Source organism: Ambystoma mexicanum, chromosome 4q (assembly GCF_040938575.1).
Source record: "Ambystoma mexicanum isolate Mex_15411 chromosome 4q, UKY_AmexF1_1, whole genome shotgun sequence".
Lineage (NCBI taxonomy): Eukaryota > Metazoa > Chordata > Amphibia > Caudata > Ambystomatidae > Ambystoma > Ambystoma mexicanum.
In genome coordinates, this window is record NC_090928.1 from 136,992,639 (window position 1) to 137,018,099 (window position 25,461).

The following is a 25,461-nucleotide window of genomic DNA, read 5'->3' on the forward strand; positions in this document are numbered from 1 at the left end:
GATGTCCTCTGACCCACTGTGTGTGTCCCTGGCTGTTCGTGGTGTGGTGTTCCATTTTGCTGGATACCGCGACCTCTACAGCGAACGTGGCCACTGGAGTGGTGCTTATACGGATTATCAGAGGTGGAGGAATTTGAAGCTTATTGCCATGGGTGCGACATTCACTTTGGTAGTGGTAACTGCATGTACTGTCTTGGTTGAGGGAGTACGCAGATGTTGGGACCACCATTTGGTCATGCCAATCACTTTTCCTAGTGTGAGTCTTGTTTGCTGATTGAGGATCCAGGGGGTATTGATGGGGTTACATGTGTGGTGAGGTTGACGTGTGCATTTCATGTATTTATGTCATGGTATTTGTTTCAATATGTCTGTGTCACTGTGTGATGTGTATGTCCTGTTGGTGCTGTTTCTGTCTTGGCTTGTGTTGGCCGTGTTTACATGATTGGAGTGCTCCTTGCATTTACGTGACATTTTGAGGACGTTTTGCTATTCCATGATGTAATTTCTGAGTCGGACGTTCCAGCATGCAAGGTGCACAAATCAGTGGCGTGCTTTCCGCCGCGTGTCTGCCTCTGTGGGCCACGTGGTATGAGTGTTTCTGCAGGTGTGACTTGTGAATTGTGGTCATGTTGGAGGGTGTAAAAAACAATTGGGTTCCTGGGAGTCCCTCTGCCGGACATCAGTCCCAGTTAGGAGAGACTTGTCCAGAGTCCTTAGCTCACTATCTTTCACAGAGGAGAAATATCTAAAACATATCAGTCTCTGTCCTGTTCAGCAATTCTCATCTGAACAAAAGTACCAACAGCAACCCCAGACACGTGTTTCTGTCTGGTTGGACCTCATCAGTAGGTTGGAGCTGTGCCTCTCTAAGAATAGTGAGCAAGGGGTCCACATCTGGATTCCCCTAGTAATTTAGGGTGAGACCCAAAGTTACTTAAATTTTCAAAAACCTTGGGCGATCCTGGACGTCCCTCTATCGGACATTAGTCCCGGTGATGAGACTTTCCCAGAGTCTTTAGCTCACTATCTTTCACAGAGGAGAAATATCTAAAACATATCAGTCTTCGTCCTGCCCTAGAGCAGTCCAGCACCGAAATGCTCAGCAATTCTCCTCTAAACAAGAGTACCAAAGCAACCCCAGACACGTGTTTCTGTCTGGTTGGACCTGGTCAGTAGGATGGAGCTGTGTCTCCCTAAGAATAGTGAGTAAGGGGTCCACGTCTGGATTCCCCAAGTAACTTGTTGGAGGGTGTGCCACTTTTGGTGGGTGTGTCAGTGGGTGTGTACATTGGTTTTGAGATGTGTCCCTGGGTGTTTTCTGGTTTTGATAGGCGTGTCAGGGTGTTGTGTGTCTCAACAAGTATGACCCCCAGAATGTAAGTATGATGGTATTTACTAAGCGATTGAGGATCTTGGGGAATGTGTGTTGAGTGTTGTGACTTAGAAATATGAGGTTGATGGTGTAAGTGTTGTATGTCCTTATTCTTAGTGAATCATGTGTGACTTGCGGCTGATTTTTGTGCAAGTTCCACAAATTTGCTGTACCTTACTTTGTAAATTAAACCATCTTGACGTAAGTAACCGTGCATGAACGTCTATTTTGCTTATCATGTAATTCATGCCAAAAACACATGTAGTTAGTAAATTTGGCCCATATGAGTTTGTAAAGGGTACTTACTTTCCACCAGCACTGGTAACTGCCTTCAATTGAATAGTTTAATATTGTTAATAGGCATGGTCGAATAAGTGTACGTTTAGGTGTGGTCTAAAGTACAAATGGTGCGAGGGTTTCTATGTGCTGATTGGTTGATGCACATTATGCATGCGCAGTTGCTCATTATTTGCACGTGCTTTTTGTAAACCAAGAAGTGTATTTTTTGGCAAAAAATATCATGTTACAGTTTTTTTCAAAATGGAACTCCAGATAAGTGTTTAAGCTAAAGTGTTGCCTATGTATTATTTGTACTTTTGAATGTTAAGTTGTGAACGTTTTTTAAACAAATATTCGTATACATCTGCAATGAAAGTGTATTTAGCATTACCTATGTGTGCGTATTTGCAGTGTTGCAGCATTATTCCCATCATGTGAGTATAGGTATAGGTGTTAAATTGTACAGTATACATGCACATAATGTTTGTGTATAAAATTATACGTATTGCATATCAGGTATGCATGCACATTTGTTGTTTTGTATGAAATGCAAATTGTTGTATTTACATTTTGCTTGCTCATCTGTATATTTGTATGCACATTTCTATTATTATGCAAACATTTTTATTTCTTTTTCACGTTAATTGTTGGAGACTGCTGGATATATTGACTGGAACATTACATACACCGACTACAAAGTGTTTCACCATTCAGTAAAATGTAAGTTGAATGGTTTGCTTATTGTTTTGGAATGAAAGGATGTAAGAGTAACATTTAAAACCCTCTGCATTGTCCACAAGCCTTTCTGGGGCCTGGGACTGAAATACCTTCAACTATCCATCCGTGAATACCTCCCTTCTCGAGCCCTTCGCTCTTCTATGTCTAATTCCCTCAGGGTCAGGCGTTTTTTCAAAAGAAACGAGTTGGGGGCAGATCTCTGTCTTTGGCAGATGATGGCAGCTTCCTTTCCCAAGGCAGGATTCCAGGAAGACAGCAGCAAAACAGCCCAGAAATGGTCCCAGTACAAGGATTCCGGCTCATCTGGTGTCAAGTACCAGGGGGGCGGGTAAGGACAGCTGCACAAGGACATCCAGCAGCCAAAAATGTAAATGAAACTAAGGGTAATGAAACATGGCACAACCAGTATGGCCAGATGTGGTCACAAAATTGCAGCAGGAGGTTTGTCACAAAAATTCTCTAGCAGACAGGTAATGAACGTAATAACATCCCAACAGAATTGAGGCAGGTTTAGGATACCCCTAGATACATTCAAACACTCATAAGTTGGCCTAATGCAGCTTTCAATTCAGTCCCAGGGTTCCTCACAGAAAGGATATGGTGGACAGCCAACTATCCTGGCTCTAAACACTGACAAACAGACTTGTCCACCCACAAAGTATGTTTATTGGCCTGTGAGTGCTCGGAACTGGTTTAATCCAGTCCAAACCAGTATATAGAATTCATTGCAGGACTCAAAGTGAGCCCATGTTTGCACAACTGCCATTTTAGTCCTGCCTTGCGGTTTCCCCAAACAAAGGAACACCCCCAAAACAACATAGCCAAGTGCGTGCAGGACTTAAATAAGTACATTAGTATCCCAATGGCAAAAAGTTACTTTGGGATACGTACATGGTAAATCGGCTTGCAAACTTGGTGAAGTCAAAATTTAATTACAGCTGCCACAAGCCTACACCCGAAAACAGGGGAGAGCAAAGTGTTCCTCTCCAGATGCTTGTACTCTGTCTCCCATGAGCTCCTCACCATTTTCTATGCTGGGTAGGCCTGATGGTATTTGTAGTCTAAAGCATTTGGAGAGCCAAAGATTGAAGTCCTCTCTACTAAAAACCAATTTAGAGTCAGCTGTATGGGATATGAGAGACAGGCATGGTATAAAAAGAGACACAGACTCAAGTGGGTTTGTGTGAAAAACCTTTATTGACATGGGTTGGTGAAATGTATAACTGGTCCTAACTCTAAAGGGTTTAGTCCCTCAACTGATGTTTCTAATGGCTGTCACTGTCTAAGAATAAAGGTTTGTCTATTTCTTAACCTATGCTTACCCTCACTCTATAGAAACATTTGATATTAAGTCTATTCAAAAATAAGAAAAATAGTGGTTCAATAAAAATATAAACCAGGGTTGGTTTCAGCTGGTCTTCCCACCAGGTGCTGCTGGGTCAATGCAACCCAAATAAGTTCAATCCACAGAGCTGTTCATAAAACGTTCTTCACAGGTCCCTTGTAGCTATCCCAACTACCTTCAGCATCTTTAAGTCCCTCAGGGTTCCCTTGTCCGAGCTTCAGCTTCATCAAGTTTCAAAACACCATTGAAAATAGTATTACAGGTCCTTTCGTAGGCTTCTCTGGGCTCCCTTCGACAAGCTGCAATCCTCTCACCAGTTCAACAAAAACTACACCTGCACTTTCTGCTTTTCCTTCCGTGCACACTTGCACCCTCTTTTACGTGCCCCTGGCACTTTCCTGATTTTCTGTCCTCCTGCACCCATGCGCACTTGCACCCTCTTTTGTTACGTGCAGACTTGCACCTTCCATCGCATGCCCAAAGCACTCTTCTTTGCCTTTCTCATGCCCCTCTCTCACTATGGGCTACTCGCTGCTTTTTTCCCACTTTCTCTCGCTTGCAGCTTCAATCGAGCTTTTCCTTGCCTTTCGCCCCCACCTGGTTTTCTTACTGCTTTTATTTTGCTTTCTGTCTCCTTGCTGCACTTTCAGCCTTTTAGCTTTGCTTTCACTTTTAACTTTCACACTTTTCCGATTCTTTGCCGCTTTTCCTATTAGTGTCTTTCTCTCGCTCCACTGTCATTTAAACGCGCACTCCTGAGTTTCTCTAGCATGCCTCATGAAATTCATCGGGCACCGCCGCGTTGAGAGGCGGCTCCTCCAAGCGATGCAGTATTGAGGTCAGGGTCTCAGCACCTCCCCCTCATGCACCCTTGGGGTCGACACTAGCCCCAAGGGAACAAGCCCCCTTGCTGGACCAAGCCTTCTGAACACAGGCAGTGCTTCTCCAGCTCCCTGGAGACACGGCTCCCTCGCCACACTGCAGCCCACACACACACCGGGCCAGCTTTTCCGCATGCCGTCTTCCTCCTGCCTGCAGTTCCTTCTTCTCTCCACTTCTGGGCTTCACAGGTCCGGACTGCACCCCCAGCTCATTCGAGTCTCTGTGACTGACCACACCTTTTATAGCCGAACACACAGTCAAGCGGAGTCAGGTGTGAATGGTTACCTACCCACCCATGACTGACTCTGCCTGACTCTATTAGTGGGACAGTAGTTTTTTCTCAAGTCGGTTTCCTTTATTTTCCCCATGTTATTCCTATGGGTAATTTCCATTGATCCTAGTGCTTCCTCCTCATCTCAGTACTTCTTGGAAATGGGGAGCAGGAGATGAGGTGATAGTCTAAAAACCCCACAAAAGCTGAGGGAGAATAGGGTAAGGTGTTTTCTGGTTTGGGAAAAAAACATGTCTCATCCCCGGGTATCCCCCTCCCAATCCCCTGTAACCCTTTGCTCAGGTGATCCTCCATCGCTTGTCCACCCCTAGGTGTGGGATCCAAAAGCGATGGCCCTTCCATGGCCACCTGAATGGAGGATCCCGAGATAGTGGGTGGGAGAATACCGTCAGGTTTCTCACAGCATTATACTAAAAAAAGTGTGCAATTGCACTGTGCTTCAGTAGAATGCCATCAACCACAAAACAGTAAACAAACCTAAAATTCAGAGTGGACAAATCTAAAAGTGTAGGGGTTCCATAAAAGTTACAGCAGAATTCCAAATAATAACATGACCCACAGGAAGCACTTGAAGTTAAGAACAGATGTGGATCCTGGAAAGCACTTGAATCTAAGCGGTGCCGCAAACACAGAAGGAAAAAACAATTGAACAGGGGAAGTGGTACTACAGTTGAGGAAATAAAGCAAATTTGTAAAGATATATCGTACGTTGGGATGTATGGTGTTCAACAGCCATATTCAAGAGACCCGGATATTGGAAGGGTCTCAATAAGAGCTCAGCCTAGGAGCGAAAACTGTTGAAGCTAGTGAAATTTGTTCCCCCTTGAGAAATGCAGAAAGAACTACCAGAACGCTTTTGGCTTCAGAACAAGGGCTATGTGGATGACATGATAAAGGAAACGGAAGTCAAGACAAGTAGTTTGATCCTAAGAAGAGAAACTAATGATTCATGACCATGAGGTGCGTGAGTGGTGGACTGGTGGGACTGAAATGCCTTTGTTAAAGCATTAAGTGGCAGGAAAGACTGTCAGCCAGGCCGGATTGTCAAAAGCCTATTCAAACACTGAGACCAAACAATCCAAAAGAATACGCTATATTCAGAATAACGTAACCTAGTACATACCATTTTCCTAACATCATTGTTGGTTTATATTTAAATATTGTACATGCTTCTTACAATATCCAATTAGATCAAAATGCCCCAAAGGCTTGAATGCACAAAGTTGGGCAAGTACTACAAACTGAGCAAAATACATTTGGTCCCATCTCAGTGCTTGTCTAAAAGAGAATGGGCAAACCTGTTTTGCTACAATGCATATTTCATAAAGATTTACACACTGGGTGCAGTATATGATATGATGGAAAATTGCATGTACAAAGAGAATGTCAATAGACATTTAGAAGGAAGGACATTAGTCAATCATGGTAAAGATGTGTAAATGCTAATACACATATTTAATTAAATAAAAGGCTTATTCATTGATGGGTTCTTAGCTAGTGACAGCCATCTTAACAGCTAATGATTAGCCAAAACATTTGATCAAATTGACTATCTAGGGAAAGGATGTTCCAAATTCTACATACCTTTGCTCAGAATACTGAGCTAAAATTTGGGATTGCTCTAAATGGGCGAAGACCAAGCGTTGTATAGTTAATATTGTAAGAAGCAACGAGTCTGATAGAGGTGGAAAGTTCAGAGGTTATGTACTGTGAAGGGAACACACGTAAGGCTATAGTATTTCATCCGTTCCGCCATCCCTCCATCCATATCCAATATACTTAAAGTTGACTGACCATGCAACTCAGCTAACTCTTTGAGTGCCCAGGCCACCGCACAGTGATGGATGATGCCTGTCTTGAAATGTTTCATGATATTAAAGGACACTATGTCTGGAATCCACCAAGCCAGGGAAATTTCCAACATGAATGCCGATTTCTTGAGTCTGATGAGTTTCTGCAAATAAGAGAAGTAAAACATGTAAGTAAAAGCGAAATCCATCCACAACACATAGTTGCCCACTGAAATGCAATATTTCGCAGAACATGGTACCATTCAAAGTTCTGCTCTGCATTGGTCAAATGTTTATGGTGAATTCAGTAGCAAATAAAACAGACCAAGAATGTGGACGTTAGAAGGACAAGGAAGGGGAAGAAGTGGGTACTGGGTAGCTAAGCGTGAAAAAGTGTTTACATTGAGAGGATTGTCAGAGCAGAAGGGATGGTGAGAGACCGTATCACTATCTGGTGGTATTGGTGTGTGTTAGGTGAAAGGGGTGATAGTATGTGTAATCAAGATTTTTAATATCACCAATGCACAGTGCCCATTTTGCCTGTTGGCATGACTCGTATCATCAAGTGACCTCTGCTTGATTTATTTAATTTTACCCATCGTCCCTATTCCTAAGCAGAAACTAAATGCACCTCTTTGCTCTCTCCTCTGTGTGAACTAGAATTAAACTATGCTACCCATGGGCAAGGATTTACCAGAGCTTTAGTGCATTGTACTGTATAGGGAGAGGTTGAAGGTCATTTATGCTTCTCCTGTCCTAATTCTCACACTATTGGGTTTGAGGCAAAGAGACCTTTAGCCTCCAGCAGAAAGAAGTCAGGGGTACTGGGTTTGACTTCACCTCTTCAAATGCCTTTTGGGATTTGCCTTTTTTTACATTAAGTTGTATGCTTTTGTTAGCTGTCTTCAAACAATAAAAATAACAACCAGAACAAATGGGGTGCTCCCCCTATGTGTAGAAGGAGAGAGCAGACGTAGCATATACCATTTACTCTCTTTCTCTCCACACACATCGTTTCATCGTACAAACATTTCCAGTTGTTAATCTATGCTCCTCTTCAGTGCCATGGTGGAAGCCCTGCCGATTCATAATGCTTCTTTTTCCTGTTTCTTTTCTTTTCACATTCATTTGTGTTTCACCTTGTTCTTTATAAGTCAAATAAAACAAAATAATGAATCCTACACTAAAACATATTAACATCATCACGCTCTAAAAAACAAAAGAGTTCTAAAACACTGAAAAGTTATTTTTCTTTGCATGCATTTTCCATTAAAGACTTCATCATCACCCTCCTTTACTGGTTTTTTATAAATATGAATGGCTGTAAAAAAAATGAAAGCTATTTCTGCTTTACTTCCCATTATGTTGTGTCTTGAGAAGCAGTGCTCCTGTCTTTGTGAACGCCGGTGATGTGGACCCATCCTCGCTGACCCTGGACCTTTACTGCAGTTGGTATTGAATAGATGATTTTAGGTGGGCTAATGAAGTGCTCCTCTTTCCACTTTTGAATGTAATTGCTGATGGAAACTCTATCACCTGGATAAAGGAGTACCACCTGAGGAAAGTGTCAGTTTGAGTCATCTGATTGTCCACATTCAATTTTAGAGCTTCTCTACAACGATATGTATGTAAGGGACTCGGTAAGCTCACCCTGCAGAATAACAGAGGAAGAGTGAATATCAGAGAATGAACGCAATGGCAGAATAGGACAATGCATTATCCGCCCTGTAACAATCTCATGAGGAGTCAAGTGATGATCTGCTCCAGGCCTATTTCTTAGCACAAACAAAGCAAGAGGCAAGCAGTGCACTCATGATTTTACAAGCATTCGTGTAAGCTTAGCCAATCGAATTTTAAGCAGTCCATTCATCTTTTCTAACAATCCGTTGGCTTGAGGATGGTAAACCATGCAGAGTGTATGCTTTATCCCCAGGAGTGTTGTTATTTTCCTTATGAACTCATTAGCAAAGTGCTGCCCATTATCAGAACAAATTTCATTTGGAATCTGTGACCTCTGGAACACCTCACTTACATGAAATGTAGCCACAGAGTGGGCATCTTTATGGGCAGAGGGGCCAGTTGCAAGCCAACGTGAGAACCGACATACAATTACAAGCATGTACCTTTAAGAAGTACATCTTTCTTGCATATCAATATAGTAAATATACATGTGCCAAAAAGGGGCCTTTTGCTCGCAACAATGTTCCATGTACAACTCTCAATGTGCACCCTTTCAGGACATACAGTTATTTATGAACTCAGCAACACACTCATACAGATTTGGCATGAAGCAGTCTTCACATATCCCTACAGCTACATGTTCTTTCAATACGTGGGCAGGGTAGTGAAGCTGTTCCAATGCTGCCTGTAACAGTTTTTTTCAGAATCACAACTTTTTCAGTGCTATCCTATTGCCAGACCAAGTCAGTTGGGAACAAAGAACATCCTCGCCTTTTCTACAGATCCTTTTCAGAATCTGATGTTTCTCCCTGCAATTCAATTATCTGCAATATTGGGGTTGCATTAAAAGTATCTGGCAATGCATTGTTTTCTTTGCTCACTTTTAACACTGCTATTAGCAGTGTGTTTTCTTTTCTGCTAGGGAACACCACATGTGACCCCTTGGCATATACGCTGCATATTTTGTTGCTCTGTCTGCTCTTTCATTTCCTAGTGGGATACAATCTTGCCCACCTGTATGGGCTTTGCACTTTATTAATGCAAACTCTACTGGGAGTGATAACATTTCTAGTAGTTTACTCAGTAATCCTGCGTGCTGAACGGGAGTGCCATGTCTATTTTTAGATCATCTCCTTTCCCATTGTGCTAACCCTGAGTGCACTGTGGAAGTGACAAAGACCGAATCAGAGAAGATGTGCACTGTATGGCCCTCTGACATGTTTAATGCTTCAATCAGGGCCACCAGCTCTGTGTCTGTGTGTACACTATCAACTCCTCCCCTTTGTGTACTCCATGTCTATGTCCTACCACCGTGCAACCTGAATGCCTCTACCCTGTGGTCTGATCTGTCGATGAAAATCATGTTCACCCTTCTATCCCTTCCCCCTTAACCAGCGGGTTTCCTTCACCCCTAGTCTATGCATGCTATGCAGTCACGTACATAGTCCCCTTCCTCTATTCTCTCTGCAATGAATTCTGCTGGGTTTATGGTCCTGCATCTCACAACTTCTACTGGGGTAGTTAGTAATATCTCATCCCTTGAAGATCTCTGAGTGGTCAGTGTTGATTTTATTTTCTCCAGTACAGCAAATAATGCATGTTCCACGTACAAAACTACTGGGCACCCCATAGTTATTGTGGAAGCCTTCTCAATAGCAAATGAAGCAGCAACAGCATGGGCCTGCTCACAAGGGAAATGTCCCTGCATTACTGCATCGAGTGAACCACTGCAATATATAAGTGGTTTGTGTGTGTGTCCCTGTCCTTTTTTCTGTGTCAGTACTGCTGTCATTACCTTTCCATCTGAACGTGAGAACAGTGAAATTGTTCTTTGTAATAGGGAGTTGCTAGCACAGGGCATGTGCTAACTCATGTTTTAGCTTGTCAAAGCATTCACCCATTTCAGCTGTCCATTTTATGTGTGTTTTGTTTTTCTGTGCTTCTTTTAATGCCTGCCACAATGGCCTGGAATACTTGAGGGTGCAGTGCTCACAGGGCCAGTTGTCGTTCCACAAGCTCAGCAAGGTAGACTTCCAGTGACTGCAGTAATGCAACCAGGAGCTTACACTCAGGTATCACCCAACCAGCAGTGGGGAATGGTGCAGATGCAGCAACAGCCCACATTCATAAATGTGCAGCAGCAGCAGCCAGGGGTCATATAGGCAAGCAGGTGAAATGTATACATGCGACAGTATCATACTGGGAGAGGATACTATGCATGTGGAAGGGGAATGGGGTACAGGAGAATGACACCATGTTTCGGAGTACACTGCTTCACATGTGGACAATTTGGACATTTTGCACAAACATGCCCACTTATTGCACAGGCAGGGAAACAACAGCAGACATACACACATCAGAATCCTCAACAGATGCAGGTAATGCTGCAAGACCTAACATCTAAGTCTACTAGGGTCAATTGCCCTCTCCACCACTAATGAGGGAACAACCTATACACCATAAAAAGAATGTTTCTCGCCGTTGCGCTTTTGTGCTCCGGTACACTCATGTATCCTTGTAGGAGATTCTTCATTTCTCTGGACCTCAAAGCCTCCCTTTAAAGGCCTGCAGTTCAGCTGGAGTGAACACACCGCTGGACCAGGTGGATTTTCAGGAACTCAGAGTCCATGGACCTCCTCTTGCTTCAGCTTTTAGTACTGGCCAACGGACACTGTCCCGCACACCAAAAGTGTGTTCCTTTTTACTGCTTTGGACTTGCATCTTTATTAAAATGAAACAAAAACTGAATCTTAATCTGCCAATAACTTTATGTGAAGGGAGAATGTAATCACAACAAAAAACATTGATGATTGCACTCAATTGGAAAAAGTCCACTAAAAACAAGAACGGATTGGCCTATGGGCACATGCACAGTACGACATTCGGGAGTTGATTGGTTCATAGACACACAAATTGTGAATTTCATATATATATATATATATATATATATATATATATATATATATATATATATATATATATATATATATATATATTATATTCAGTAAAAATAACTTTGTTCAATGGACGTTATGGTTAAGTTGTGCTACTAAAAACCTATAAAATTCAGTAAAAAACTTTGTTAAAGGGACGTTATGGTTCAAAGTAAAACGGAAAAACCCCTGAAATTCGCTAGTTATGGTAAGCTAAGCAACCATAACTCGCGCCACCACCGTGCATTGCTAAGACTAACACCCAGGACATCAAAGACGACCTTTCTGTACTGTCCGTAAACAACATGGAACTGTTCATAGAGCACACTCGGTATCCAAAATGTCTGCAATTAACAAAAATGGAGGTGTCCTAAGGACACTATAACTGTCCGTACTGTCTGTAGAACCTCTATGCACATGCGCACCACACCCATAAATCATACGAACATTTCACCTGTCTGTAACGGTCTGTCTCATGTGTGTCGCACTTTTAATTAGTTTGAGGACCCAAACACTGTCCGCCGAACACCCGCGCGCATGCGCACAACCATTCCTATGCATTTGGTCTCCTGCGGACACCCATCCCATTTGCGGACGTGTTCGCGACATCATCATGTGACCGCACCCACGCTGAGCATGTGTCCTGATTTTCAGACACTGTCCGGGTCCCCGAACATTTTAAAAGTACTTTTTTGGACAATCCAAAGTATTTTACAGTAAAAATTCACCATTGCACATGTCCCAGACAATGACCCTGGCTTTCTACAAAGTTTTTGGAACTTTCTGAGCCTTTTTGGGGTGTTCGATCCATCTGCGGATAGCACGTCTGTCCGCGGAGCGCACCCCTGCACCTCTTTAAAAGGCCACACCCCAGAGCTCATCCTCATTGTGCTTCTGGCTACCTGACAGAGCATTGTCTATATTAGCGTTTGCTAATCTTGCTGATTTTGCTGCTCTTGCTGCTTCCCATCAGACCTGATTGCATCTATGCTTTCTGCTGATCCAGCTGGTGGTACTAGTGCCTCAGCACTACCCCCAACACCTCCCCAAGGGCCTGCAGAGGGGAAGAAGCATGAGGATGTAGAGGAGGAGGATGAAGAGGATGAAGAGGATGAAATAGTGGAATTCCCTACTACCAGCACTCGCCGTAAGTCTTGGGTGTGGTGGTTGTTTACCATTCATGGTGACGTACCAAAAGCACGTGTGAACAAGGTCACCTGCAACCAGTGCAAAATGGTGTTGAGTCATGGGAGGCCTGGTTCGTACAGCTTTAGTACGATATCCATGAAGTGACACCTAAAATGGTTCCACGGTGGGGCCGTTCGCAAGGTTGTACCTTGTGATAAACCTAGTAGGTTGAGTTCCTCTACAACATGCTCCGTTTCCACTCCTGTCACCACAAGAGACACTGCTGTGGGACAGTGCATCCCTCCAGCTGCCTGACAGGCCGTCCTTGATGCTGTTGACCCTTACCTTCTGAGTGTCACAATATTGTGTATGTACTGCGATGCAGTACTCTGCAGGGGTGAGAGTCTTCGGAGTGCTTTCGAGACTGCGGTCAAGGAGCATGAGAAGGTCTGCTACCTACCTTAATAAGGCCCACCCTACATCTTCCTCTCTCCACCTGCCCTTTATTATCCCTGTGGTTGGTGTCCCTTCCTTACCCTCCTTTCCCCTCCTCTCCTAGTGTGTCGTGTGTAAAAACCCCAAAAATATATAAAACAAAAAAAAAAGTGGCAAATAAATGGAGCAGGGCCCTGTGCATTTTTTAGAAGTCCGTGGACAGTTCGCGGACATCTACAATTTTGAGGTGCTGCCCTATCATAACCATTGCACTTTTAACTGGGAGGAAGTGGTGGCTCTGAAAAGAGCCTTTTGGTGGTGTTTGTTTGTGTTTGAAAAAAACTTCAAATGGTCAACACCTACTGCAAAATGGATGGCTGTAATTCCAAAAAAGGCTCTAATGCATTTTGTACATTTCTCAGAAAAATCTGATTGCCAGCATAAGTAAGATGGACTCCATCTCTGCGAACAATTTATGAACTACGAAACATAATATTTTCATTGTGAAAAGAGGACATGCCAACATCTCTTAAAAAGGCACAAACAGCTTTATTGACATTGCGCCTTGCTTTCTCCATTTGTGGACCAAATGAAGAAGAACGCAGCCACATTTGTCTCTGTGCAATACGAGAAAAAATTACTTGAGAATTTGCAAACATGTCCATGACCTTCCCAAGATCTTCTTTCATTGCAAATTGCAAAGAAATTCCAGACACATGTCCTAAACTGTTCCCGCCACAATGAATTATAATTATGTCTGGATGATGCTGTGTCTCCAAAGTAGCACAGAGAGGTACCAAGTCCAGCCACTTCATTCCACGCACTCCATGCCAATGCACTTCCACATAAGGGAATCCAAGATCTGCAGCTACTCCACACCGTTCTTCATGCACCTCCAACCAATGTATCCATGAGTCTCCCAAAATCCAGATAACCTGTTTTCTCAAACACAATGCCAAAGCTATCTGTTCTTCTCTGACAAAAAAGACTTTCTGACAAACTCTCTCCTTACACAATACACCCAGTAAACTTTATTGACCAATCCCTTTCTCTACTCATTCTCATTTGTATGCCTCTCCACCCCAAAATCCCCGTATGTAATGCGCAATGCCTGTGGACTACCGCCATGTGTGCGGACATATCGAAAATCTGAGCGTGGTGAATTTAAATTTAAATAGTGTGCCCCATTTCCTCTTTAAGGTTGGCTCTGAAAAGAGACTTTTTTTGTTTTTTTTGCAGATGCTTGACAGACACCTGTTATTTTGTATTTTTTTTCTTACTTTACTCCTAAAATCTTCACATAACCTTCTCCAAAGCAACCCTTACATCCCAGAACAGCGTGGCATTTCCCATAAAACAGAAATAAATGTCATCTTCTTTAAAATAAACAGCATTACTGGAATCAATATTCTCATTATTACAGAAGAACATACAAGCTCTAAGCATGAGAGCACACATGCCTTGGTTGATTGCACGCCTAGAAATGTTTTGCTGAGGACAAAAAACAGAACTATTGTCCCATATGCAGTAGTTACTAATCCAGAAAAAATAGGTTTGGCATTTGGAAGGATGTTCATTACTGCTTGATCCAAGTGTTCCAGATCTGCCAACAAAGTAGGGGCACTGACATAGCCCAAATGGAAAACACCACAGTGCAAAACTACCACATGGGGACTGTTCATCCTGCCCATATCTTCACAAACTTGTACAATTCCCTGTACATTGCAATCAGGCACAGTGCTCCACACCACCTCCACTCCTTTAACTTCAAAATTGTTTGCCACATGCCTGCATTGAACATACTGCTGTAAACCATACACAAACATACCTCCAAGCACCAACACCCTGACTTTCTCCACCTCTCCCATCTTCACTACACACAGTCTCTTTCAACACAAATCCACAACCTCAACACCTGATTGGGGAATCCCTACAGTCCCCTTTCTATGCTGGATTTGCTGGAAAACCCTGGATGTGGCACGGCATGCCTGCGGACAGCGGCGGTGTCCGCGGACCGCGTAACTCTGAGACAGCCCTTCTACCCTTTCCACTTCACTCTCTGTGCCATTCCCTCAATTGATACAGCTAAGCAGTCACACAACCATCCACCAATCACATCCAAGACCTCTACATCTAACTCCATCATCAGAGTTCAGCACTTCAAATGTACTGTTGATCACTCTGAGTACAAGTCTCATATCATTGGAAAGCACCTACTACAAATAGTACTGTACAAGTCTCCAAGATTTCTACTTGCAGCTGCATGCATATCCACATGCATAAATACAAACCACAGGTATGCATATTTTATGCACAGTACATGTACAAATCTAATAAATGTGTATACACAGTGTAACTACCACTTAACCAGTATAACCTATAAAATGAACTTACTATTATTTTTCCCATCTGCTATAATCAACTGTCACTTCCAAACCTGTCTGCTATCTAAATTCTTTTTTTACACACACAACTATCTAACATATTGTAAGTAAAATATAAAGGCTGCAATATAAAAAAAATGCAGTAGCCAATATAGCCAGTTAAAATGTTTGATTCTATGGGTGTGATCTATGGGTGTGATATGCTGCGGTGGTTGTGGCCAGGGCCTAGCGTCTTGGGTGCATAGTCAAAGGAAACTGCATGCACACACTATATTCAGTTATCAAACAAGAATACTCCAAAAACATAAAAATCAATGTCTAAATTAACATCAGTGCTATAAGCACACAAAGGGGCCGATTCATGGAACAAACGTGCGCCGAAAATGTTTGCGCAAGCAGGCGCAAGCAGGCGCAAGCGCAAAAAAACAGTGCGATTCATGGAAGTCCCTGCGCGTGTTTTCCTCGGGATGTGCGCCAAACCCGTGCATGGCGCACACGTCACTGCAACATCCCGAAAGGCGTGCGTGACGCGCACAGTGAAAGCGCACAACCTCAGCGCATACACCAGAAAGTGGGCGGAACACGGGGCGTAACGCGCGGAATGGGGAACAACGTGCGAAAATAAGGGCGTAACTGGGGATGTACTACAGGGAAGCAGACGGAACGCCCACACGCACTCTAACCACACGTATTCATGGAATCGAATAGGGCAAAGCCACGCACAGCCAAAGACACGCACAAGCCGAAACACGTCCGCCACACGAAGGCAGGCGGTAGCGTCCCTGCACATTACAAAAGTGGCAACATACAGCAATTGGGCCTGTGCGAGCGGGGCACGTGTATTTCGGGGGCCGCGGGAAGTTACACACGCGATTGAGCGTGGTACGTGTATTTCGGGGGTGCGCGGGAAGTTACACACGCGATTGAGTGGGGTACGTGTATTTCGGGGTTGTGCGGGAAGTTACACACGTGATTGAGCGGGGTACGTGTATTTCGGGGTTGCGCGGGAAGTTACACACGCGATTGAGCGGGGTACGTGTATTTCAGGGTTGCGCGGGAAGTTACACACGCGATTGAGCGGGGTACGTGCATATCAGGGGTGCGCGGAAAGTATCACACGCGATTCCATCAGGGTACGTGTATTACAGGGGTGCGCAGGAAGTTCCACACGCAAATGTCCAGGCTACGTGTATTTCGGGGTGCGCGGGAAGTTTCACACGCGATTCCATCAGGGTACGTGTATTACAGGGGTGCGCGGGGAGCACCACACGTGAATTGCAAGTGTGGGTCCTCCCAGGTGTTCCCTCTACACCCTCCACGGCTCCTGCAGCTGGCTTACACCACAGGGGCCTACCCTGCACATGTCCTGCAGGCACCCCATCCACCATGGCCATGCCCCCTAGCCAACCCACATGTCAACTTGCACTACTGCCCACCAACGCATGTCCCCCTGCACCCCCATCCACCAGGGGCACCCTCCACCAGGCCCCCACCCATGTCTCCCACCACCCGCACCCCCCAGCAGTGCAGGGTCACCATCCACCAGGCCCCCACCCATGTCTCCCACCTCCCCCACCCCCCAGCAGTGCAGGGGCACCCTCCACCAGGCCCCCACCCATGTCCAACTCATGTACCCACCACCCCCACCCCCCAGCATTGTGGGACACCTGCCAGCAGGCCCCCTACCCATGTCCAACTCATGTTCCCCACCACCCCCACTCCCCAGCACTGTGGGGAACCTGCCAGCAGGCCCCCACCCATGTCCAACTCATGTTCCCCACCACCCCCACCCCCAGCAGTGCAGGGGCACCCTCCACCAGGCCCCCACCCATGTCTCCCACCACCCCTACCCCCCAGCACTGTGGGGCACCTGCCAGCAGGCCCCCACCCATGTCCAACTCATGTCTCCCACCACCCCCACCCCCCAGCAGTGCAGGGGCACCCTCCACCAGGCCCCCACCCATGTCTCCCACCACCCCCACTCCCCAGCAGTGCAGGGGCACCCTCCACCAGGCCCCCACCCATGTCTCCCACCACCCCCATCCCCCAGCAGTGCAGGGGCACCCTCCAACAGGCCCCCACCCATGTCTCCCAACACCCCCACCCCCCAGCAGTGCAGGGGCACTCTCCACCAGGCCCCCACCCATGTCTCCCACCACCCCCACCCCCCAGCAGTGCAGGGGCACCCTCCACCAGGCCCCCACCCATGTCCAACTCATGTCTCCCACCACCCCCACCCCCCAGCAGTACAGGGGCACCCTCCACCAGGCCCCCACCCATGTCCAACTCATGTCTCCCTCCACCCCCACCCCCCAGCACTGTGGGGCACCTGCCAGCAGGCCCCAACCCATGTTCCCCAGCCAACATGTCATCACAATCTAGATCCCTGGTCCCTATGGTCAGCCTCCAAATGCAAAACAGCCACCTGATTATTGCATCCACCCAATCTGAAATGGCAATTACATGACAGAACGCCAATTGCAAGTTTCGAAACAAACACATGTCCCTCACATACACCCAATGGGTGTCAGTGAATCTCAAAACCCATATCATGATATGCATGAAACCAATGAGATGATACTACACATTGAAGTTCGATAAAAAATATGTATTAAAGGAAACATAAATAGATTCAAAAATAAAGAAACAGAAATGGGAATGTACAGAAATGAAAAGAAGCATGTCCGTGAAAAAAAGCAAAAGCAAAAATCATAATCCAAAGTAATGGTGTCCAAAGTCACTGTCCACAATGGGAAATAATAATTGAAAGCCATTGCTCCATGGGTAAATTGTGAAAGTGAAATAAAATCCAACAGTGAACTATGTACAGACGAACAAGCCAGGGTCCATTGTCCCAACCAAAGAAATGAAACCTATCTAACAACACTAACTGATAAAATAAACTATATACAAAAATGTGGCCAATGTCCAAAAGGTCCAAAAAAAATCAAAAAACAAAGGAAACCTAATAATAACTACATAACTATTTACATAGGCGGCGGGCTAGTCCAACGGCTCACTGGATGTTGTCATGGGCCAGGGCATCATTGAACTCCTGTTCAATGGCTTGGAGGCGGGCATGTTCCCTGGCCCTGAGGTCTCGCAGGGATAAAGCAGTGTCCAGCTCCAACTCCCTGCGAAGACCCTCGAGGCACTCAGCCCGCCTCAGCGCCCTCCGCATGGAGTTCTCCGCCCTGACCATTGTGAGCCGTTCCTCCTCTGCCCGCTGCCGCTCCGCACCTATCTGCTGACCCAACCGCTCCCACACAGAAGCCACTCCCATTCCAGGGTTCTCCTGCCCTCCGGCCGATGCCTGCACCCCTGATGTTGATGGCCCTGAGCCATGAAGCCTCCCACGTCGAGCCTGCCGCTGCCTCCGACGCAACTGCCTGTGCCAGCACGACGGCATCCAGGCTGATGGAATCCACCGACGCCGTCGTGCACGTGCCCTGCCCGATGATGCCATCACATCCTCCATCTGCCGGGGTCCAGTTGCTGGTGTGTCCACCCCTGCTGGACCCCCGACTCCCGACTGTGGCAGGGATGGGATCCCCACCGAGCCGGCTGCATTGGTCGGGGCAGGTCCACAGGGGGCCCTGGTGGCATCTGGGCCGGAAGACGGCATGGAGAACGACTGGTGCATAGTCTCCACAGAGGAGGACAGGGTCGCCAGATTGGCCGACACATGTAGGAAACCCCCGACCATGGCCGTTCCCAACTGGGCCACGTCGGCACGGTGCTCTCCGTGATGACGTGCATGCGCCTCCCAGGAATCACGCACCTCATCACGAATTGCACCTGTGCGCAACGTGACACCAATCAGGACCTTCTCCATACGGCCAGGGGTCCCCTCGTCCGCAGGTGGAGGGGAGTCAGATGACATGGACATCCCCCCTACCTGCAGACGGGCCTGGGATGGGGCATCCCTGCTGGTGCATGGTGGTGCAGTCACAGTGTCAGGGACAGTGACATGCAAAGGCCCCTCCACGGCGACCTGTGCTGCCTCCTGCCCCTGCCCCTGGACTGCAACACTTGCACCAGCAGGGATGCCCCCACCAGGCCCCATGTGCGCCTCAGTAGCGGCCTCCTCCTCCTCTGTGGAAACCACCAACCTGGAAGGCTCCACCCTGTCTTCCGCCGTTGCAAGCCCCTGTGGGGGCTCACCCACCCCTTCCGCTGCAGCCGTGGGGGCATCCCCGCCGCTATGCTCCACAGAGCCGTCTCCGCCCTCTTCTTCAAGTGGCGCTGTGTAGAGGGAGACATAGAACACAAGCATCAGGGTACTGTACAATGGTCCCCTAGACAGGAAGCAATAGCAGATGAGTGGCACTGTCAAAGATCACTTCCATCATGTCCCTCCACAACACATGGCTTAGTGCAGGTAAAACACATGCGGTAACAGGCATGGCGCATGCTATGGACATTAGCATACATGTCCAAGGGATTCTTGGAACATACAATGTTGTTTTGGAACTCACATGCATCATGGGCCATGCCTATCACATGCACACACTTCACCCTAGTTTCATCCATCTGGCCTCGTACACCACAGACACAGTGGATACAAGGATGACTAGGCTGCATCAGTGAACCTGAACATTGCGACAGACATGTGTCATGCTTCCCTGGCATTCACAAGTCACAGACACACAGGTCAGACACACAGACATGGACAGCATACATGTACATGGCATCAGCACCCATCCCTCACCCCCACCCATGTCCAGGAACAGAGACTGGCATGCTTTCATGTGGCCATTCCGCATAGGGCAACCCATGTTGCATTTGAACACATGCACCAACCGTGTGGTTCACATATTACTGGTCTCACATGCATGACGTCCCTGCACACACACATGCATACATGGCCTATGTCACACATACAGGCAAGTATCAGACAACCAGCACACTGCGACATGCCCTGTCTCACACAGCAATGCTTAGCCACTTACCGCTCAACTCCAGACGGGTCTGCCTCTCAAGGACCTGGGCGTGGAACGCTGGGCCTATGCGTTCCAGGACCCTCATCTGGATGGGACTCATGCGGCCCCGGCCCCCCTCCACGAGGCGCCGGGCCTTCAAGAGGGTCCTGGACTTGCAGTCATCCCAGCGCTTCTTGACATGTTGGTAGTCGCGGACTGCCACCCCCTCCGCGTTGATGGCAGTCACGATGTCCGTCCAGATCCAAGTCCGTCCTTCCTTGTTGGCGCGTTTACTTCCGAAGAGGGCATCATACTGCCACAGGACTTGCTCCACCAGGACACCAACTTCGGTGGCAGTGAAGCTGGTGCCCCTCTGCCTCTCTGGCCGGGGGTTGCCAGTGGTGCCAGATGTTTCAGTGCCCGACATGGGAACCCCAGAGGCAGGAGTGGGTGGGCAAATGGATCCTGGGGCTGGGCTGTGGAGCGATGGTATCCCAGTCGGGAGTCTTCTGTTCCAGCAGGGGTGGACACAGCAAATGGACCCCTGCAGATGGCTGATGTGCAGGCACCAAATGGCAGGGCACGGTGGCAGCAGGCAGGCAGGCAGGCAGCAACAGATGGCTCGTGGGAGGCTGCTCGGGGATCTGGGGGGCAGTAATTCGGCCTTCTCGGCAGGAGCGTGGTCTTCCGTGTGCTTACGTGTGGCCAGCTTGATACGGAGTGAATTGGCACGTGAAAATCCTGCACGTCTGCTTGTAATTCGAGGAAAGGCCCTTAGCGCGTATGCACGTCAGCACGCATATGCGATTTCATTGGACCAAAGGCCCTTAGCGCGTGAGCGCGTCTGTGACGTGACGCGCGCGGGTGTTTCCCTCATTGCACGTGATGACAGAACACACGTGGATTTCCACCAATCGCGTGTGAAAGTTCCCGCGCACCCCGGAACACACGTACCCAGGCTAATCGCGTGCGGAACTTCCGCGCACCCCGAAACACACGTACCTAGGCCAATCGCGTGTACGCTCACTTCCCTCCGATCACACGCGATGACACTCGGACGTGCAGTTTTAGCACGTGTGCTCTGTCATCACATGTAATGAGGGAAACACCCGCGCGCGCCGCAGACGCGCTCTCGGAAGATCAGATGAGGGTCCTGGAACGCATATCCCCAGCGCTCCACGTCCAGGTCCTTCAGAGGCAGACCCGTCTGGAGTCGAGCGGTAAGTGTACGTGCATCCTGATTGTGAGCTGTGCGTGTGGTGATGTTTCAGTAGTGTGCAGGTTGCACATCTGTTTGTATGGGGTCGAGTATGGGTGGGGGTGTACAGGGCCGTGGGGCTAACACATGCGAGGGCTGGAATGTGTGAGACATGGATGGTGCTTGTGTGTGTAGGCTTGCATGCCAAATGCAGTTGTGTGGGCACACGTGTTTGGATGAATGTGTATGTAAGTAGACATGTCCGTGATGTCACGCATGTATGTTGTTTTCAGCTGCATGTATCAGCACTGTGTACATGTGCATCTGTGTGTATTTGACAAGGGTGCAACAGTGATGCAACATGGATGCATGTGACAGCCGGATGTGGAAGCCTGATTGGCAGATGTGACATGGATGCCCATCTGAACACTGCGACACTTGCCAGAGGTGTACACATGCATGCAAGTGTGGTGGTGTGTGTACATGTGTGGTGCACTTCCTGTGTTGCATGTGATGTCTGGCTCAGCTTTGCCTGCTCATGCTGTTGTATGGGTATGGATGGTGCTGGCAGTTGCATTCTGGCTGTGGTATGGCTCATGTGTGCGAGTTGAAATGACATGTGTGTTGTGGATTGTGATGGCATGTCTGAGGTTTGCCATTGCCACTCATGTACAACTGTCATGTGTGTATGTGTCCATTGTACAGTGCCCTGATGCCTGTGTTTTATTTCTCCCTGTCTGCAGCGTCAACTGATGAAGAGGGCGGAGAAGGTGCTGTGGAGCACAGCGGCGGGGATCCCACCGCCAGCCGGAGACGCAAGGCCCGGCTCCCCTCCCATGTTGTCATCTCGTCGGGGAGTGAGGAGTCCGGTGCCGCGTCCCAGGCCGCAGCTGCCGGGGGGAGGTCCAAGAGGCGGAGGTTGGAGTTGGACTCCTCGGCAGCAGAAGGGGCAGCTGGGACCCCACAGGGCCCAACGGGGGAAGATGGCACGGAGTCATCCAGGTTGGTGGGGGGTTTGGTGGAGGAGGAGGAGGCCGTGCAAGCAACAGAGATGGAGTCTGGAGGTGGGGATCCCACTGGTGCTAGTGGTGCAGTGCAGGACCAGGGACAGGAGGCAGCACAGGCTGCCGCGGAGGTGCCTGTGTGCAATCCTGTCCCTGATCCTGTCCCTGCATCATCTTGCACCAGCAGGGATGCCTACGTCCAGACCCGTTTTCAGGCAGGGGATGAGCAAACGACAACTGGCCTTCCTCTGCCTGCGGACGTGGCTATCCGGGTCCGGGATGAGCCTGTCCTGACTGGTGTGGTGTTGCGTCAACGGGCCATGCAAGGTGACCTGCAGTCTTTTCATGAGGAGACTGCACGTCATCTCGACTGGCTCGTTGACCACGTCAGCCTGCTGGGACAGGTCACCCAGTCCGGATTCCTCCGTTTGCTGGGGCTTGCTACGACACCCTCCTCAACTGAACCCCCTACGCGCCAGTCGTCCTCCGTGCCAGCTTCCCACCCATCAGTCACCTGGGTGCCCTGTGGAGCTGCCACTGACGGTGCGGCCAGGCTGGTGGAGGAGGCATCCCTGCCACAGTCGGGAGTCGGACGTCCAGCAGGGGTGGCCACATCAACGACTGCACCCCAGCCGGCGGAGGATGTGCAGGCAGCAGGAGGCAGTGCACGGGCAGAGGCACAGCAGCAGCAGCAATGTGGTGGGAGCCATGAAGGCTCGGGGCCTTCAACATCGGAGGGGCAGGCATCGGCCGGAGGGCAGGAGGACCCAGGACAGAGAGTGTCTTCCGTGTGGCAGCGGTTGGGCCACGCCATAGATGCAGAGCGGCAGCGGGCTGAAGAGGCACGGCTCACAATGGTCAGGGCGGAGAACTCCATGCGGAGGGCCCTGAGGCGGGCCGAGTGCCTCGAGGCAATCCGCAGAGGTTTGGAGGTGGACACGTCGACGGCCCTGCGGACCCTCGGGGCCATGGAGGAGGACCGCCTCCGGGACATTGAGCAGGAGTTCGATGATGCCCTGGCCCGGGACATCCAAAAGTGAGCCGTCAAACTAGCCCGCTGCCCTTGTACATAGTTATGTAGGTAGTGTTAGGTTTCCTTTTTTTTTTGATTTATTTTGGACCTTTTGGACAGTGGCCACATTTTTGTATATAGTTTATTTTATTAGTTAGTGTAGTTAGATAGGTTTCATTTCTTTTGTTGGGATAATGGACCCTGGCTTGTTCGTATGTACATAGTTCACTGTTGGATTGTATTTTTCTTTCACATTTTAACCATGGAGCAATGGCTTTCAATTTTATTTCCCATTGGATTTTCTTTTGTGGACAGTGACTTTGGACACCATTACTTTGGATTATGATTTTTGGTTTTGCTTTTTTTCACGGATATGCTTCTTTTCATTTTTGTACATTCCCATTTCTGTTTCTTTATTTTTGATTCTATTTATGTTTCCTTTAATACATATTTTTTTATCAAACTTCAATGTGTAGTATCTCATTGGTTTCATGGATATCATGATATGGGTTTTGAGATTCACTGACACCCGTTGGGTGTATGTGAGGGAAATGTGTTTGTTTCGGAACTTGCAATTGGTGTTCTGTCATGTAATTGCCAATTATGAGTGGGTGGATGCAATACTCGGGTGGGTGTTTTGCATTTGGAGGCTGACCATAGGGACCAGGGATCTAGATTGTGATGACATGTTGGCTGGGGAACATGAGTTGGACATGGGTGGGGGCATGCTGGCAGGTGCCCCACAGTGCTGGGGGGTGAGGGTGGTGGGAGACATGGGTGGGGGCCTGGTGGAGGGTGACCCTGCACTGCTGGGGTGTGGGGGTGGTGGGAGACATGGGTGGGGGCCTGGTGGAGGGTGACCCTGCACTGCTGGGGGGTGGGGGTGGTGGGAGACATGGGTGGGGGCCTGGTGGAGGGTGACCCTGCACTGCTGGGGGGTGGGGGTGGTGGGAGACATGGGTGGGGGCCTGGTGGAGGGTGACCCTGCACTGCTTGCTGGGGGGTGGGGGTGGTGGGGAACATGAGTTGGACATGGGTGGGGACCTGCTGGCAGGTGCCCCACAGTGCTGGGGGGTGGGGGTGGTGGGAGACATGGGTGGGGGCCTGCTGGCAGGTGCCCCACAGTGCAGGGTGGTGGGGGGGTGGGACGACATGGGTGGGGGCCTGGTGGAGGGTGACCCTGCACTGCTGGGGGGTGGGGGTGGTGGGAGACATGGGTGGGGGCCTGGTGCTGGGTGACCCTGCACTGCTGGGGGGTGGGGGTGGTGGGAGACATGGGTGGGGGCCTGGTGGAGGGTGACCCTGCACTGCTGGGGGTGGGGGTGGTGGGGAACATGAGTTGGACATGGGTGGGGGCCTGCTGGCAGGTGCCGCACAGTGCTGGGGGGTGGGGGTGGTGGGAGACATGGGTGGGGGCTTGCTGGCAGGTGCCCCACAGTGCTGGGGGTGGGAGGGGTGGGAGACATGGGTGGGGGCCTGCTGGCAGGTGCCCCACAGTGCTGGGGGGTGGGGGTGGTGGGAGACATGGGTGGGGGCCTGGTGGAGGGTAACCCTGCACTGCTGGGGGGTGGGGGTGGTGGGGAACATGTGTTGGACATGGGTGGGGGCCTGCTGGCAGGTGCCCCACAGTGCTGGGGGGTGGGGGTGGTGGGAGACATGGGTGGGGGCCTGCTGGCAGGTGCCCCACAGTGCTGGGGGATGGAGGGCGTGGGACATGGGTGGGGGCCTGCTGGCAGGTGCCCCACAGTGCTGGGGGGTGGGGGTGGTGGGAGACATGGGTGGGGGCCTGGTGGAGGGTGACCCTGCACTGCTGGGGGGTGGGGGTGGTGGGAGACATGGGTGGGGGCCTGGTGGAGGGTGACCCTGCACTGCTGGGGGGTGGGGGTGGTGGGAGACATGGGTGGGGGCCTGGTGGAGGGTGCCCCTGGTGGCTGGGGGGGCAGGGGGACATGCGTTGGTGGGCAGTAGTGCAAGTTGACATGTGGGTTGGCTGGGGGGCATGGCCATGGTGGATGGGGTGCCTGCAGGACATGTGCAGGGTAGGCCCCTGTGGTGTGAGCCACCTGC

The 25,461-nt window shown here is 49.0% G+C and overlaps 1 protein-coding gene across 1 annotated transcript in view; it reads right to left on the reverse strand.

Moving 5' to 3' along the window:
* Positions 1-25,461, reverse strand: part of LOC138467549 (maestro heat-like repeat-containing protein family member 1) — a 796,923-nt gene that overhangs the window by 360,631 nt on the left and 410,831 nt on the right. The window contains exon 7 of the mRNA XM_069607658.1: positions 6,703-6,862. Within this exon, the coding sequence (XP_069463759.1) occupies positions 6,703-6,862 (160 nt within the window). The remainder of the gene's footprint in view (positions 1-6,702; positions 6,863-25,461) is intronic.